The 17536-nt window shown below is 37.9% G+C and overlaps 1 protein-coding gene across 14 annotated transcripts in view; it reads left to right on the plus strand.

Moving 5' to 3' along the window:
* LOC100643650 (titin) overlaps positions 1-17536 on the plus strand; it is a 230450-nt gene that overhangs the window by 130491 nt on the left and 82423 nt on the right. For 12 of the 14 annotated variants that reach the window (XM_048407033.1, XM_048407027.1, XM_048407029.1 and 9 more), the window contains 16 exons: positions 206-607; positions 1624-2025; positions 2619-2838; positions 3514-3686; positions 4433-4572; positions 5032-5548; positions 5966-6109; positions 6190-6444; positions 6826-9527; positions 9925-10927; positions 11525-11923; positions 12376-12895; positions 13181-13352; positions 13638-13824; positions 15915-16254; positions 16643-17378. In XM_048407033.1, coding sequence (XP_048262990.1) covers positions 206-607; positions 1624-2025; positions 2619-2838; positions 3514-3686; positions 4433-4572; positions 5032-5548; positions 5966-6109; positions 6190-6444; positions 6826-9527; positions 9925-10927; positions 11525-11923; positions 12376-12895; positions 13181-13352; positions 13638-13824; positions 15915-16254; positions 16643-17378 — 8312 coding nt within the window. The remainder of the gene's footprint in view (positions 1-205; positions 608-1623; positions 2026-2618; positions 2839-3513; positions 3687-4432; positions 4573-5031; positions 5549-5965; positions 6110-6189; positions 6445-6825; positions 9528-9924; positions 10928-11524; positions 11924-12375; positions 12896-13180; positions 13353-13637; positions 13825-15914; positions 16255-16642; positions 17379-17536) is intronic. The other 2 variants (XM_048407023.1, XM_048407028.1) reach the window with 2 other exon arrangements.

A 17536-nucleotide genomic window follows, 5' to 3' on the forward strand; every position in this document is an offset into this window, starting at 1 on the left:
ACGTTACACCAAAGACGATCCATCGCCCGATGTAACATCCAGCGAAAATGTAATTTTCGCAAACCGTAAAAAGATCGTCCTAAAAAATGAAAAAAGAAAGAAACACTAAAAGTACCCATACCTTATTTTCACCTCGATCGAACATGTCACCGCTATTCACGACACGTGTACAACGACACACTGACAAACCTATTCCCGAACACAGCCAAGGCGGCCCTGCAATTCGAGTCGCAGCACGAGAGCGCATTGTCGAAGATCCAGGCGCTGGAGGACACCAGCAGGTATCAACGACGCGAAGAAGAAGAGATCGTGGTAAAGGAGAAACCATCGTTCACGGTCCAACTAAACGGACCTACCAGCTTGGTCGAGGGACAAAGCGCACACTATGAGTGCCGTATCGAGCCCTACCCCGATCCAACTATGAAGGTGGAATGGTTCCACAATGGGAAACCATTATCCACCGGTCACAGGTACAGAACGACTTGTGACTTTGGATTCGCTGCGTTGGACGTGCTCACGGTATATGCTGAAGATTCTGGCACCTATACCTGCCAGGCCACCAATAGACTGGGATCGGCGAAGAGCTCGATTAATCTTGACGTGAAATGTAAGTAGTCGAGGGTGAAACAGAGACGAGGATCTCCCTCGAGGATTTTCCATGCTGTGTAAGTCGAGGGTGGCGGGGTAGAAGTATCGTGATAATTTCTTAAATTAATTATTATATATATTAATATAATTAATTATATTGATTGTTATATATTAACCATTAATTAATTAAATTAATTACGGTTACTGCAATTTAATATCAGTATGGTAATATACGATAATGTACATTAATGTTATCGTATAGAAATTATTCGATATCGATTAAGGGTTGTCGCTTCAGCGCAGGACGAGGATTTATACGATTCTCATCCTTCGTGAGGAACATTGAAGAAATCTTTTTTTATTTGCTTCTGCTTCGAAGATGCGTGGAACAGGTGTCAAATCGTTGAAAAATAAAAAATAAAAATAATAATGTTGACACGAATATAGATAATAATAATGTTGAATCTATATCGAAGGTGTTAAGAACGAGCTAAAATTATATCGTATTCTGTAGTAAACGATTGTCATATTCTGTATACAGAAAGTTTTAAAGATACTTGTTCTCTGACTAAAAGTATTTTTAATAGCTTTCTCGAACCTTGAAAAATATTCCTGACTTTCAATGTGATTTATAAAACGAATAACTATTAAGTCACAATGGAAAGAGCGATACTTCTACGAACGTCCACGTTGAAATCACGCACGGGGACAGCAGGTGGATGTAACCAAGCACTTTGTGTAACCTAGAGACCCTGTTTTTCCAATGCTTCTAGTTCTCCGTCGCTTAAATACGTAGTTCCTAGCTTTTGTAAATTGTACATACAGTGAATTACCACCCTTTTCTGGATGTTTCATCCTTGTTTTCTACCCTTTGTTTTATATTTATTCTTTACTCGTTTACACCTCTTGTACGTTTCTGTGTCCCCGAAATACGAGAAAAGAACGATCTCCACGATTATTCTCGACCCTTCTGTCCTCCAAGCGAAATTACTATAACGAAAGAGAATGGATAATTGCATAAATGCCACGTTGCAGCTCGCTCCTCGATTATTCGCGAAACTCAACACGAAAGTGCCCTGAAGAAAATACAGTACCTAGAAGACGACTCGCGTTACAAACGCGTAGACGAAGAAGACTTGATCATCGCCGAGAAACCGAAATTCGGTCGTCCATTGAAGAACATCGAACATTTGCCTGAAGGCAAAAGCGCCCATCTCGAGGCCACTCTAACGCCTGTCAACGATCCCACTATGGTGGTTGAATGGTACAGAGATGGCAGACCGATTCCTCAAGGACATAAATTCAAGACAACCTACGATTTTGGTTACGTGGCTCTCGATATTCTTTACGCCTATCCGGAAGACTCTGGAACTTACATGTGCAAGGCGAGGAACGCTGTTGGCGAGGCTGTTACCACTTGCGTCATCAGCGTTGACTGTAAGTGTTTAAAGAAATGTGGGATAAGTCTTTTGTGGATTAAACAATTTAGGATATTGGGGGATAGTATTTTCTAAATTAACAAATTTAAGATATCGGGGACTAATATCTTGTGGATTAAGAAGTTTAAGATATTTGGGAATAGAATTTTATAGATTAAGAAATTTAAGGAATTGCAATAATGTTTTGGTGAAGATGTTGAGAATTTTGGAAACTAATGAGTGGCGTTTATAATTGAAAAATTTATATATCGCGATGTGGTAGATTTAGAAAGCTAGTAAACGGTATTTAAAATTTCGAAGATTGGGAAATATTTTACACTGTAAAAAACTTATATGACAGTAGCCCTAGGATTTCTTTAGATTTTAAATTAATTTTTCATTGAGATAATAATATTATCTAGAGAATTTCTCTACAGATTTTTGTTACTATAAATGCAAATCTTAGCAATTACTAGACATTTGACAGTCTCGAATATGGAACAAATGTTATAACCTTTCGACTAATATCAAAATTTACAAGTTGCTCGGTATTTGCGTAAAAATTTATTTGAAAAGGACAACAGATAAACAGCTGTCTATTCTTTCAAACAGCGAAACAAGGCCTGTATTTGGACACGTTAGACGCTCAGCGTTTGCAGAAGATTCGCGAGCTAGAGACTGTAGAAGTGAAGCAAGAGATTGAAAAAGAGGTTGTACACCAGAAGCCTGTTTTCTTAACGCCATTGAACAACCTGGATCTAAAGGAGGGCGAACACGCTCACTTGGAATGCCGCGTCGAACCCATCAACGACCCAAATCTAAAGATAGAATGGTAACGAAATCGATCAATTAGAATTTATTGAATTTCATTAACGTACAATGCAACTCTAATTAAATTTAAACTGCTGAATTTTATGCATTTGTGGTGCAATTGGATTGATTAGGATTGATTAATAGGTAACGAGAACTTGCTGCTGCAACCCGTCAAATATATTTGAAATAAATTAAATAAATTATAAATAAATATAGACAATGTCCAAAGTCGCTCGTACAAACGTATTCGCAAAGACAGTGTATAATCGGTCGCAGATAACTCGTAGATATTAATCGATAACTCGTATAATAACTGATTTATTCGATGGTTGCACGTAGCGGCGACATTGTTTTGCCCGGAGTTTATTTATTATTACATTAAGTGTACCCTAACGATCTTGATACTCCGAGGCAAAACAACATCTACTCATGTGCCGCTACACATTTCTGAAGCATTTAAACAAGCAAAAATGTACAAAATCCACATGATATAAAAAATATTCTCCAAGCGAAGTGCTTGTTTAAAGAACATTTAATGAAAGAAATAAATCATTATGTAGATTGCATTTCATTTGGTAGTATTGATAAAAATATAGAATTGCATAAAAATCCGTAGTCTATTGATGTTAAATGTTTAAGCCTAATTATCACAATGTTGGCGTTTAATTTGGACGAATTGAACGTTGTAATACAGGTTCGTAAATGGAGTTGCTGTAAGAACAGGACATCGCTTCCGCAAAACACACGACTTTGGTTATGTGGCTCTTGATATTCTTTATACATATGCCGAAGATTCTGGTACCTACATGTGCAAGGCTACCAATTTAGCTGGCGAGGCTGTCAACACTTGCACCATCAAAGTTGGCTGTAAGTTATGTGATTTAAAATTCAAGCTTTCGTAACGAGTACAATGAGAAGGAAGAAATTAGAAATGATAGATTTCAAATATAACGCGATTTAATTGAATATTACCTTTAATTACCTTACCTTTTTATTTAATTCTTTTATTTTGTTTTTATTTAAGTAAATATTGTAACATCAGTTTCTAACTAGAAATTACTCGAATTCTTAGCAAAAGACAAACGTTACCATCTTCCTCGTTTTCCCCCATGGAAACCTCTAAAAAAAATCGACAAGTTGGAACACTATCAGAGAAAAAGAGTATCGTCTCCGTCTTCGGATTTTCCAAGAGCAAATCTATCGGCTGTAAAACCTAGATTTAGTTCGTTTTCTTTCACGAACTCTAGACGAGACAAACAATTTATGGATTCTAGTAAAATACACAAAAACTGTTTATGTGAAAGGAACCGTTATAAGAGTACTGTTCGATATGATAAAAACGAAGGTTATTTAGAATCGAGGAGAAAATCGGAGATGGATTTTAGAGACGATAGATATCGTAGGAGAAAAGATGAATTTTGTAATATTTGTACGAGACCGAAAGTTCGTAATTGTAGTCGACGTGTCACTTTTGAAGGAATAGAAAATAAACCTTGAGCCGATAATAGGAAAGAAAATAATCGATGGATAAACCGGAATAGTAATTTATATTTTCGTACATATTTATTGGTATCTTTGAGAAAAATATTTTTAATACGAAACTTGTTCCATAGCTCGCCGCAGTATTCTCTTAGACACTCAACATCCAGATGGCCTCGAGAAGATTCGTGAACTCGAGGCTCAAGGACGTCCAGCCCGCTTAGAAGTCGAAGAACCACCAGTGACACCACCAAGATTCATCACTGAACTCAGGGTAAAGAATTCATAGCAATTTATATAATTTAAAATTCTAGATATCTTCCTAATTATAGAAATTTATATTTTCTTAATATTCTCTATAGCATAGAATTGCAAATTTTATTATTTGTTATTAAAAACAGAAAATTTAATATTATGTATACGTAATATAAAATTTTTTCAGTACGCAAATAATGCAAATTTGCAGAATCTCCAAATTTTGCAATATCATTATTTGTTATAAAGTTAAAAATGCTTAATGTTTTGTATATTATAAAATCTTTAATTTTTGGAATATTTTCCATCAAATATTTGAAACATTTTTCATTGAATCCAAAACATTTGCACTATTACTATAAAAATATGAATACCATTATAAAAGCACAACTGTTTAACGTTATGTATATCATAAAATTTCAAAGGTTCTTTTATATACTCGAAATGTTTATTTATTAAATTATAAAATTTTATTTAGGGTACCACCGAAGTATACGAAGGACAAACAGCCCATTTCGAGTGCCAAGTTGAGCCTCTCCACGACGCCAACTTGAGGATCGAATTCTTCCACAATGGCAAGCCGCTTCCATCTGCCTCCAGGTTCCACGTGACCTTTGACTTTGGATATGTGGCTCTTGATATCGGCCATGCTGTTCCGGAAGACGCAGGAGAATATTCCGTACGAGCTATCAATGCTCTTGGCCAATGCGTATCCTCGATCGAGCTGAGGGTTATTCCAAGGGACAACATTATTCTGGACTCGCAACGTCCTGAAGGAATGGACAAGATTCGTGAATTGGAAGCTCAACAGCCTTGGAAGAGACCAGACGTACCAGAACCACAAACTAGGCAAAGACCGGTCTTTACTCAACCGTTGCAAAATATCGACGCTATTCCCGAAGGGCACACTGCTCACTTTGAATGCAGATTGATTCCTGTAGGAGATCCAACGTTGAAGGTTGAATGGTTCAGGAATGAAATCCCACTTGAAACAAGTAAGTACAATCGTATGCATTTGTTTACTTATATTTAATAACACGAAAATTTAGAAATTTGGTGATTCTAAAGTTTGAGAATCCGAAAATTGAGAAATTTGGAAATTTCAATGTGCGAAAGTTTAGGAAATTAAAGCTGAAGCATACGGAAATTGGAGTATTGGAAAATTTAGAAATCTGGGAATTTAGGCATTGGAAAATTTGGCAATTTGAAAATTTAATAGATTAGATAGAAAATCCCAGAATTAGAAAGTTTAGAAAAGTAGTAATTCAGAAAATTGGAGAGTTTAAGAGGTCGAAATTTAAGAATTTGAAGAATCCAAATTTCAGAAACTGAAGTTTTAGAAGTTCGAAGGTTTAAGAGTTAACAAATTTGGGAATTCGAGTAATAAAGCGTGTTATTTCTGAATTATCCAGGTTCAAGAATCACCAAAGTCCATGATTTCGGCTACGTCTCGTTGGACATCTCCCACGTGAGAGAAGAGGACGAAGGCGTGTACATGTGCCGTGCGTCCAACCCACTCGGTGAAGCAGTTACCACTGCTTCGATGAAGATCAAGAGTTAGTATCAATACTAGACCCCTGCCAATATATGTTTTCTTCAAAGCTGACACTTATCGTCTACTATTTCTCATATTTAGGTAAAGCAAGCATTCAATTAGACACCCAACACCCTGAAGCGCAACGTAAGATCGCCCAACTTGAAGCTGATAAAGGACCAAGTCGTCCTGAAGAACCGGAGAAGGTATTCGATAAACCTATATTCACGCAGTTGTTGACTGGACCCACGGAACTTTGGGAAGGCCAGATGGCTAGATACGAATGCAGAGTCGTTCCAGTTGGCGATGCCAGTTTGAGATTTGAGTGGTACATCAATGGAGTCGAACTAAAAATGGGTAGGTCTCTTACGGAAACTGATAAAATATAATCACATATTTTAACGAATTTCACTATAACTACAATAAATATTATTATTCATATTATCATTATTATTAATTCTTCCATTTTCGAAAATTTATAGATTTAAATAGTTTTGAAATTAAGGAATTCAATAGTCAGAAAATTTAAAGCTCCATCCAAAATCTAAACCTAGAAACTTTTGTATTCAGTTAGTTAATTTCAAAATATTTCACTTTCATTTCTATACGGTGTTCTTACTTTGTCTCTTCCTACATTTCGTGTTTTGTAATAAACATCTATCTCAAATCTGATCTAAACCATTGACCTATAACCATAACGTAATTTTCACTTCACGCAATGTTTAACGTTTTCAACAGGATCTCGGTTCCACGTGAGCCACGATTTCGGCTACGTGACCCTGGACATCCTGAAAGTAATCTCGGAGGATTCCGGTGTATACACTTGCAAAGCCATCAACAAATCCGGCGAGGCAGTTTCCTCGATTTCGCTGAAAGTGAAAGCGCGCTCAGCTATCGATGCCGAAAGTCTTCAGCCAGATGCTTGGCAGAAGATCCAACTGAAAGAAGCGGAGATGAACAAAGTACCGGAAATGTTCGTCGACACGACGCCTCAACAGGCTCCAGTCTTCACCAAACACCTCGAAAGCCACGACAGACTCGTGGAAGGTCAACATGTATACTTGGAAGCTCAAGTAGAGCCAAGAGCAGATCCAAATCTTCGCGTTGAGTGGTTCAAAAATGGTGTGGCTCTTCAAACTGGAACCAGACTTCGTAGTACCTTCGATTTTGGCCTTGTTACACTATCTATCAATGGTTTAAGACCCGACGATTCCGCCATTTACACTTGTAAAGCCACGAACCTACTTGGAGAGGCTGTGTCTACTTGCAGTTTGAAGATCGTCGATCGTCATTGGTTACTTGGTGACACTCTTCATCCTGATGCTCTTCCAAAGATCGACGCCTTAGAGCAACCTCATGTCACCTCAACAGAACAACCAGAACCTATTTACGAGGAACCAGTGTTCATCACTCATCTGAACAACGTTGAATGCGTAGAAGGTGACAATGTGCACTTTGAATGTAACGTTGAGCCATCAAAAGATCCAACGATGAAGATCGAATGGTTCATCAATGGTAAACCTCTTCCAACTGGAGCAAGATTCAAGTCGACTTATGACTTTGGTTATGTAGCTTTGGATATTACTCATGCTTATGAAGAAGATTCTGGAGTAGTCATTGTTAAGGCTACCAATTCGAAGGGATCAGCTCAGACGTCAGGAACTCTCAAATGCACCAGCAAACAGAACATCTATCTGCAGACACAGCATCCTCAAGGAGAGGCTGGCTTAGAAAAAGTCAAAGAAGCTGAAGATGCTTATTTGTCGAAATATAGAAGGCCAGACGCTGGACCAGAACAAGAATATCCTAAACCGATCTGGACAGTGCCCTTGCAGCCGGAATTCAAATTGGGCGAGTCTGAACCTCTGCATTTGGAGGGTCAGGTAGAGCCCAAGGACGATCCAAACTTGAAGATCGAGTGGTATTTCAATGGAAAAGCTCTGGAACATGGATCCAGATTTAAGATGACCAGCGACTTTGGATTCGTCACTTTGGACTTGACAGATGTCTATGATCGTGATTCTGGAATTTACACTTGCAAGGCATACAACAAAGCTGGAGAAGCTTTCACTTCAACAACGATCTACTGTACGACCAAGGAGAATATCATCGAAAGATCGCAGCATCCCAAAGGTAAGGAAGGTTTGGAAGCAATCCAGGACCTCGAAGAATCGCTGAAACGACAGGAAGGAGCTCCACCAGAGAGTGAAGAAGGTCATCCACCTGTGTTCACATCTCAATTCGAGAACCTGACTAACCTATCCGAAGGAGAAATCGCTCACTTCGAAGCTTCGCTCACGCCAACTAGCGACCAAACTATGGTAGTCGAATGGTTCTACAATGGCAAGGTCTTGGACGCCAGTCATCGCATAAGAACAGTCTATGCTTTTGGAATGGTGGTTCTCGAGGTTCTTGGAACCAAGATAGAGGACTCCGGCACCTACTCTTGCAGGGCTACCAACAAATGGGGCCGCGCCGAGATCAGCGTGGAATTAGAATGCGTGGATAAATCGAAAGGACAGAAACCCAAATTTACAACTCATATTCAATCGCTGGAAGGTCTAAAGGATGGCCAGTCTGCTCACTTCGAGTGTACTTTAATTCCAGTTGGAGATCCTCATATGAAAGTAGAATGGTTCCACAATGGCCAACCTTTGAGACACTCGTCCAGATTCAAGATGGTATCCGATTTTGGATTTGTTGTGATGGATATCGCTGGCGTGATGGCCCACGATACTGGAGAGTACGTGTGCAAGGCTAGCAACAAATATGGCGAAGATTACACTAAAGCAACTCTGAAATGCTTTGGAAAGAGCGGAGTATATCTTGATTCGTTACAACCAGATTCTCTCGCTAGAATCAGAGAACTGGAGAGTTATGGTGGTGAACAACCTGCCACGCCAACGACTCCAGTTGCTGAGCCACCTAAATTCATCACGCAAATTTCTGACATCACGAAATTGGTTGAAGGACAATCTGCTCACTTTGAAGCTAGACTGACTCCTGTAAATGATCCAGATCTGAAGGTCGAGTGGTATTACAATGGAAAGAAATTACCTCATGGACACAGATACAGAACCTTCCACGACTTTGGCATTGTCATTTTGGATATATTATATTGTTACGAAGAGAATTCTGGAGTTTACGAGTGCAGAGCTTTCAATAAATATGGAGAAGACACGACTAAAGCGACCTTGAAATGTTATTCGAAATCGAGTCTCATTTTGGAAAGTCAGCTTCCTAAAGGAATGGAAGGTGGATTGGAGAAGATTCAGACTTTGGAGGACTCGATGATTCGCACTAAAGACGAAAAGATCGTGGAAGAACGAGGAAAGGCACCTGTGTTCACTGTACCTTTGAGCAACATCGATGGCCTCCGCGAGGGCGAGAGCGCGCACTTCGAAGCTAGACTTACACCTACCGACGATCCAAAATTAAAGGTAATTGTTGCTTATTATTATTATTCGATTGATTTCGCTTATTATAAATTGAATATTATATATAGAACTCGATACGCTGAAATTTATACTTTGGAGTTACAAAATTTAATATTTTTAAGGACTATAGAGTTTTTAATATTCCAGAGAAATTTTTTTAATCACTGAAATTTGTATCGATAAAGTTACTGTTTGATTGTAAGAATCCGTATTTACATAGCTATATACCTTTATCATTATCCTGAAATATTCGAAAAATCAATTCTAAGAACTTGCGATCTCCGAATATAAAAAGAATTCATTACGTATCATACAAATTTTCCCATAAAAATAATATTCAATTAATTAGCCAATGATAATATGTAAAATTAATAGAAAAATAAAATTTTCTTTTTCGCAGGTCGAATGGTTCTGGAACGGAAAACCTTTGCGGACCGGTACTCGTTTCCGCACCTTCTGCGACTTCGGCTTCGTGATTCTCGAAATTTCGCCAATCTATCCAGAAGACTCCGGCGAATACAGCTGCCGAGCAACAAACGACTATGGCGAAGCTGTAACCACATGCACGATGAAGTGTACTGGAAAACGAAGCATCATTCTCGAATCTCAACTGCCAAAAGGAATGGAAGGCACGATAGATAAAATCGCCGAACTGGAAGGTCTCGGAAACGAGCCTGGTATTGCAACTCCGGACGACGATACCGGAAAACCACCGGAATTCATCACGACACCATCCGATTTGACTCTAACCGAGAATTCCTTGGCGCACTTCGAGTGCAGATTAACACCGATCAACGACTCCAGCATGAGAGTAGAATGGTTCCACAATGGAAAACCTCTGTTGGCTGGAACCAGGATCAAAACCATCCACGACTTTGGATTTGTAATTTTGGAAGTAGCCAATTGCTACCAACGAGACTCTGGTTTATATACATGCAAAGCAACGAATCGTCACGGTGAAGCTACTGTGTCGTGCAAACTTCAAGTTCGTGGACGCCAAGGAATTATCTTGGAGCCTCAGTTGCCAAGCAACTTTAAGACTGGAACAGAGAGTATTCAGAAATTGGAAGAGGCTTTGTACAAGAAGGACGAGATACTGACCGAGGAAGAAACACCTAATCCTCCTAAGTTTACTGTGGAATTGAAGGATATCGAAGTAGAGGAAGGAGCATCCAGTCACTTTGATTGCAGAGTCGAACCTGTGGGCGATTCTACCATGCGTATCGATTGGTTCCATAACGGAAGATCATTCGCTACCGGATCTCGTGTACACCAGATTAACGACTTTGGATTCATTTCGTTGGACATGTCGTACACCTATGCTAGAGATAGTGGAGAATACGTTTGCAGAGCTACGAACAAGTGGGGATCTGCTACTACCAAAGCTACGATAACGTGCAAATGTACGTAGTTGAATTACAGTATCGTAAGATTTATTAATTTTTATTTGTTGCATACGAAGGGATTACTCTATAAAAATTATACATTTGAAATATCATTTCATCAATTTACGATCGTGATTCGATTTTATATAATGAGAAAATTATCAATACTTTTACTCAAGTTATTGTCTCTTATATTAGGTACAAAGTATTTTAAATTTTGTTATGTCGAATATATATTTTTTAAATATTTTGAATATTATTATTGGAATACTAATTTTTGGAGATTTTAGGAAAAATAAAAAATGAAAATTTACGTTGGTGACAATTTATGTTCGTTAGAACTCGTTACAGTTTTTTGGTATTGACAATAATTATTAATTTTTAATCTTCTGAATTCCTTTCGTAATGAGGCTGGTCCAGTTATATTATGAATCAAACGTTTTCTTATTTTCCTTTTAAATAATTTTTTTGCCGATTCTTTTAATATAATAAGAATATTAATTTAAGTGTTGAGTAAATAATCGTCTTAATTGTTATTAAAAATAATTCTAAATATATTTTCTTATTAGTTTAGTAATAATAATAATATTGATAATAAATTTTCAATTATTCCAGCTAAGAAAACCATAGATTTCGACTCGCAGTTGCCCTCGGGCATGAGCGGCGAGAAGCTGAAAGAATTAGAACGTGGTCCAGTAAGCGAGCCACCTGCCGAAGAGCCACCACGTCAACCACCAAGGTTTATTACGCAGATTCAATCAGCAACCGTTGACGAGTCTGAACCAGTTAGGTTCGAATGTCGCGTGGAACCAAAAGACGATCCAAATCTACGCATAGAGTGGTACAGAAATGGAAAATTGATCCCAGCTGGACACAGATACAGAACAATGTACGATATGGGATTCGTGTCTATGGATATTTTGTACGTTTACCCTGAGGACTCGGGAGAATACGTGTGCAAAGCTATTAACGATCTTGGCGAGGACACTACCAGGGCATCGGTATCATGCAAAAGTAAGATCTCAAATTCTATTTATTTCCTTATACAAGATTAGTAATGGTTGAGAATCTTCATTCTTCTTTTAATTCAAAAAATTGTAATACAAAAAGTATTTATTTTCCTCTTATTGTTCAATAATGTAAGACTTATAGACATTAGCGTTCGTATAATACGATAAAATAAAATAGAAATTTGATTATCGTATAACGTAATTTCTCTCATGCTATAATTTCTTCATCATAATTTCTCGTAACCTTTTACTATTTCTCTGTATTTCCAAGTAGAAATTTTATGATTCAGATTTACTTTGTGACCCACTTACAACGATATTATTGCAAAATGCAACTCTCTCTTTCTATAATTCATCTATTATAATTTTTCATAATATTAATCCAATATTTCCATAATATTTAATTCAAATTACAATACGAATATTCAATATCGCTATTTCCCACTTTCTCCACAGAGTTGCCCAACATCATCCTACAGAACCAAGTGCCAAAGGGTATGAAGAAGTCGGAAGCGTTGATGCAAATGGAAGCCACCATCAAGAAGTACACTTCGGAAGTTCACCTTACAGAGGACGATCTCTACGACGCGGATAAGAAACAACCACCACGTTTCGTCACTCAGATCCAAGATCAAACCGAGCTGGTTGAAATGAACAGCACAAAGTTCGAGTGCCAATTGGCACCTGTCGGTGATCCGAACATGAAGGTCGAATGGTTCTTCAATGGCAAACCTTTACCACACAAGAACAGATTCACTCCAATTTACGACTTTGGTTACGTGGCGATGAACTTTGGATGGGTATATCCTGAAGACAGCGGAGAATATCTATGCAGAGCCACAAATCTTTACGGAATGGACGAAACACGAGCGGTGATCCGAACGGCTGGCAAGCCTGGAATTATTTACGAGTCGCAACTACCAAAGGGCATGAAGAGTATCGAGAAGATCAGGGAGATGGAAGCTGCATGGCAAATGTAAGAATTTTTGTGACAATTGAATTTTTTCTTATGGACGCCGGCGTGTACCACCGGTGGGCCACACGTGTCTGTCCCGTGAAGCGGCGTGCATTCGGTGCTGGCGTCAACGTGTTAAATAAGAAAAAATATATCGTGTCTTTTAGACGATGCTGAAAAATTTTGGGAATCATTTATATCGAAAGTTAATGTTCTTTTTTCTCATTAATTAATTACGATATATAATTTAACCATACTACATTATGGTATCGAACTGTCTCTTTACGCGTGAACGTGTTTATTCAGAGTACCTGAGGAAGAGGGCGAAGAAGAGAAGGTGCGTGCACCTCCAACATTCGTGAGCAAACCTGAACCGGTAACCGTCGAAGAGGGTGATTGGTCCAGATTCTGTTGTCGTGTCACTGGTCACCCGAGACCGCGAGTCATGTGGATCATCAATGGGCATACTGTGGTCAATGTAAATATCTTTGCTTTTCAGAATTTAAAAGGAAACTAAATTCTAACATTCCGAGTAATATTGATTAAAAATTATTTTAAATTCTAAGTAAACATTAAAATTTAACTCTTCTAAACTATACACTAAAAGGAGTTTACTCGTAGTAGAGATTTTTCTATGAAATATATTTATGTTTTTCTGTAGCCCTTTTTATATTACAATTTTATATTACAATCCTGTATTATGATTCTGTATAATTATAATTCTATATGATTCTACGTTATAATTCGTCACATCTTTTCACAGGGATCACGGTATAAACTAACGTACGACGGTATGTACCATCTCGACATCCCCAAGACGAGGCAATACGATCATGGGAAGGTCGAAGTGATCGCGAGAAGTTCGGTAGGCGAGTCACGAACCGAAACCACCCTAACAGTAAAACCAAGGAGCGACGATTATCGTGGTGTACTGAAAAATTCACCAAGACGTAAGTTTACTACTCCCAAACAGAGAAACTCATACATAGACATGTCGTTGCATTCTTTGCGTCTCCTCAAACGCCAATTATACTTTAATTATACCTCACTGAAACATATTCTATTCTTCTATTTTTACATACTTCAAATTTGTACACATGAATCTTACCGAACAATAAGAAATTCTCCAACAAAATGAAATCTATCCATTACATCGCAAAGAATGCACGCACATACAAAAGAAACAAAATTATAATCCGTCGATAAATCGGACATTGGCACAACGATATATATATCACACGAAAAAAAGAATGAAAATTTTCTGTTCGAGTAAAATCGAGAGAAAAACAAAATTCTATTTAAATAACGCAACCGAAAGATAAAACGACAACCGCAACACAGTACATGATATATCGATACGACACATACATTCCATTCGAGTACAGAAAAAGAAGAGAACACTCGAAATCATTCGAACACCAAAAACCTCTGTCCCAACCTTTTTCCTTCTTCCAACAAAAAAAAAAAAAGAAAAAAAGAGAAAAAGAAAATGTTACGAAAGGATTCGAAAGATCGTCCTCGGGCGACTCGACCAGCTTCTTCTTCTTCTTCTTCTTCGGGGTTCGGGATTTCGACGAGCAATGTCGTCTAAACTGAAAAGGTATCGGCTACTTCGTTTTACAAACCGGAATTTTCAGGTATGGAACACTAAACATCGAGAAGGGAACAACTCGTTCTTTTTAAATTATCTTGTTTATATGTATATATACGCATATATTTATATATGTTCATCATTGTCTTCCATTTTCTGTTTTATCAAATGTGAACACAAACTGTGCACGGAGAAAAATATTATAAGCAATAAGTCATCGATTTATTTTTACATCAATATATCGGTGAATCATCGACTTTATTTTTCTATTAATTTATTCGTTTGAAAAAATTAATTGAAGAAATTTTTTTTTTTTAATATAATATAAAATATTTTCCTCCGCGCGGTCAACGATTTTTATTATTGCACTGGAGAAAACGGGTGTATTGCTCAATAATACTACTTTTTACATTTTTATATATTTTTATTTCTTTAATAAAAATAGTCCATTTCATCTGAACTTTATTTACTGTATTGCTTTTTCATATATTCGTAAGATCATTGAATAGGATCGATGAAATTCGGCTCGTTTTGCAAGACTAACCGAGCAGAGTCCGTATTTCTCGGAGTGCTACACCATGTTCAATGTCGACGTTGTTAATAATCCTGGACGGGTAATGGATATATTTAATAACTTGTCAGCTCCTAATATCCAATTCCGTTTATTATATCATATTTTAAACAACAGAGATTCAGTGTCTTTTGATTTACTATTTTTCAAGTTGCTAATGTATTAGATCATAAATATTGTAAATTGAATATAGTACTGGATCTCTGTACATGAAAGTGGACCGTAGAAAATGTTTGAAATTAGAGAATCTCCTCAAGTGTTCGGTGTAATTCCAAATCAATGTGATTGGCACCGTGATCTAACTTAAACCACCCGGATGTCCACCTCTGTCTCCGGTAGCCTGGTTTCCGGGCATCCTGTTCCTCTCGCGTAGCTGGCGTCGTTATGTGTTGCATCGCCAATAAAGTACTGTGTCGTATTTCCCCGTGATTCTCTGTGAATCTTCTTGAAAGCATAACGTTCCCTCGATTCTCGTCATTCGGCATTTTAGATTATTTTTAATTTAACTAATACTCCGCTATGAATGCGATCTTTCACTACTTTATTATACAGAAAATGTTAATATTTCGCAAATACTTGACAGCTCTTATATTATTTATGTCTTATAAATAGTTTCAATATTTAAATTTTTCCAGAGGCAATTAAACACTGAAAATATCACTGACAAATGCAATTTGAATCCTTGCCATCGACAATTTTATTTCATTGTTATCTATTACTAATATTTGATATCTTTGAAATATGCTAGATCGTCGAGGAACGTTATGTTTCCAATAAAAAAAAAAAAAAAAAAATGGATGTTTCCGACGTTCGTATGGCATGCGTTGACGGTTGCGCGTGAATCTGAGAAACGGAAGTCTAACGTTGCTTTTCTCTAGCTTGGTATGATTACGGACTGACCCAATACCAATCGGAGCGACAGAACACAGAGCTCGAGAAAGTTTTCGACGAAAGACACCATAACATCTCTCAAGGCATCGAGATCGCCACAGAGCACCTTGGACAGAAAGTTTTCAAGGAACCAGAGACAGAATGGCAGAAGTCCGTGAAGAGCAAAAAGAACGAGGATTATTACAACAAGCTCATGACTCTGGAGGAAGAACAGGTGCTGAAGGAGAGTAGGCTGAGAGAATCTAGCCATCAATTTGCTATTCCTGGTGAAAAAGTTGTCTCTCATTCTGTGGCGAAGGGAATGGCCCAACAGTATGAGGAAACATTGTAAGTACCAATTTCGTTTTTACTTTATTTTTCATTATCATATAATATAATTAAAATTCATTATATCAGTAGTCAGGTTCATTCTTATTCGTTAGTTTTATCCTCCGTGTCATTCATCTGAGAGAAACTAAGTTGCATTATATGAGCAGTAAGTTTCGCTATGTATGAGGCTAAATTTCTTTGTTCTTCTTCCTTATTCGTGTTATAAACAAATTTTTATATGTTCCTTGTGAATTCTACAACCTTACAGAATCATATTTTCTATCTAAAACTATATTTCTCAATCTCTCGAAAAACACTTTTAATATCCACTTAAGAGCCTCAATCATAGATTAAAGATCTACTCATCTGATACGAGAATTAAACGCGAGGAATGATGATTTTTCAGGGAAGACAAAAAGGAGGAAAGAATCGAAGACACCACCACACAGACAACTACCAAATTCGTGAAGAAACCACATACAACGGAGGTGGACATCGACGTGGAGCGCATGAAATCCACTGGCAAATATCCTCCAGAACCATCAGAATCTACGGTTCACGGTCGTGAAGTGCACGTGGCCAAGCAGAAGCAAATACAGAAAGAGGTCAAAGGAGACTTGGAGATCACCAGAAAGATAACCGCCACGGAAACCACCGAAGTGGAGCATAAAGCCAAGACCCAGGAGCGTGTTGTTCAAGGTCCAACAAAACCAGCCACGCCACCAGTTTTCACGAAGAAGATTCAACCTTGCAGAGCTTTCGAGCAAGAGCAAGCTCGATTCGAAGTGGAATTCGACGGTGATCCATTGCCAACCATCAAATGGTACCGCGAAGATTTCCCCATTCAGAATTCTTCGGATCTTCAGATTTATACGTTCAGCACGAAATCGGTGCTGATCGTTCGACAAGTGTTTATGGAAGATTCTGGAGTGTTCTCTGTCATCGCTGAGAATCGTGGCGGAAAGGCAAAATGCAGCGCCAATCTGGTGGTCGAAGAACGAAGAAGACAACCTGGAAGAGGAGGAGTGATACCACCTAGTTTCCTGTCTACCATTCAGAATACCTCGGTCACTACTGGTCAACTGGCCAGATTCGACGCCAAAGTGACTGGAACTAAGCCTTTGGATGTTTATTGGTTGAAGGTACTTGACTCTTTTCTTAGTAATTTTTCTTCCGTGTGATATTTGGACGAAAGAGTAGCATCGTAGTATTAGTTATTCTACAATTTGTAAGTGCAAACTTGGATCGTTGCGTATAGTTGTCGATATGCCGTTAGAATCATAATTCATATAGGTTAATA

This window comes from Bombus terrestris, chromosome 7 (genome assembly GCF_910591885.1).
Source record: "Bombus terrestris chromosome 7, iyBomTerr1.2, whole genome shotgun sequence".
NCBI lineage: Eukaryota > Metazoa > Arthropoda > Insecta > Hymenoptera > Apidae > Bombus > Bombus terrestris.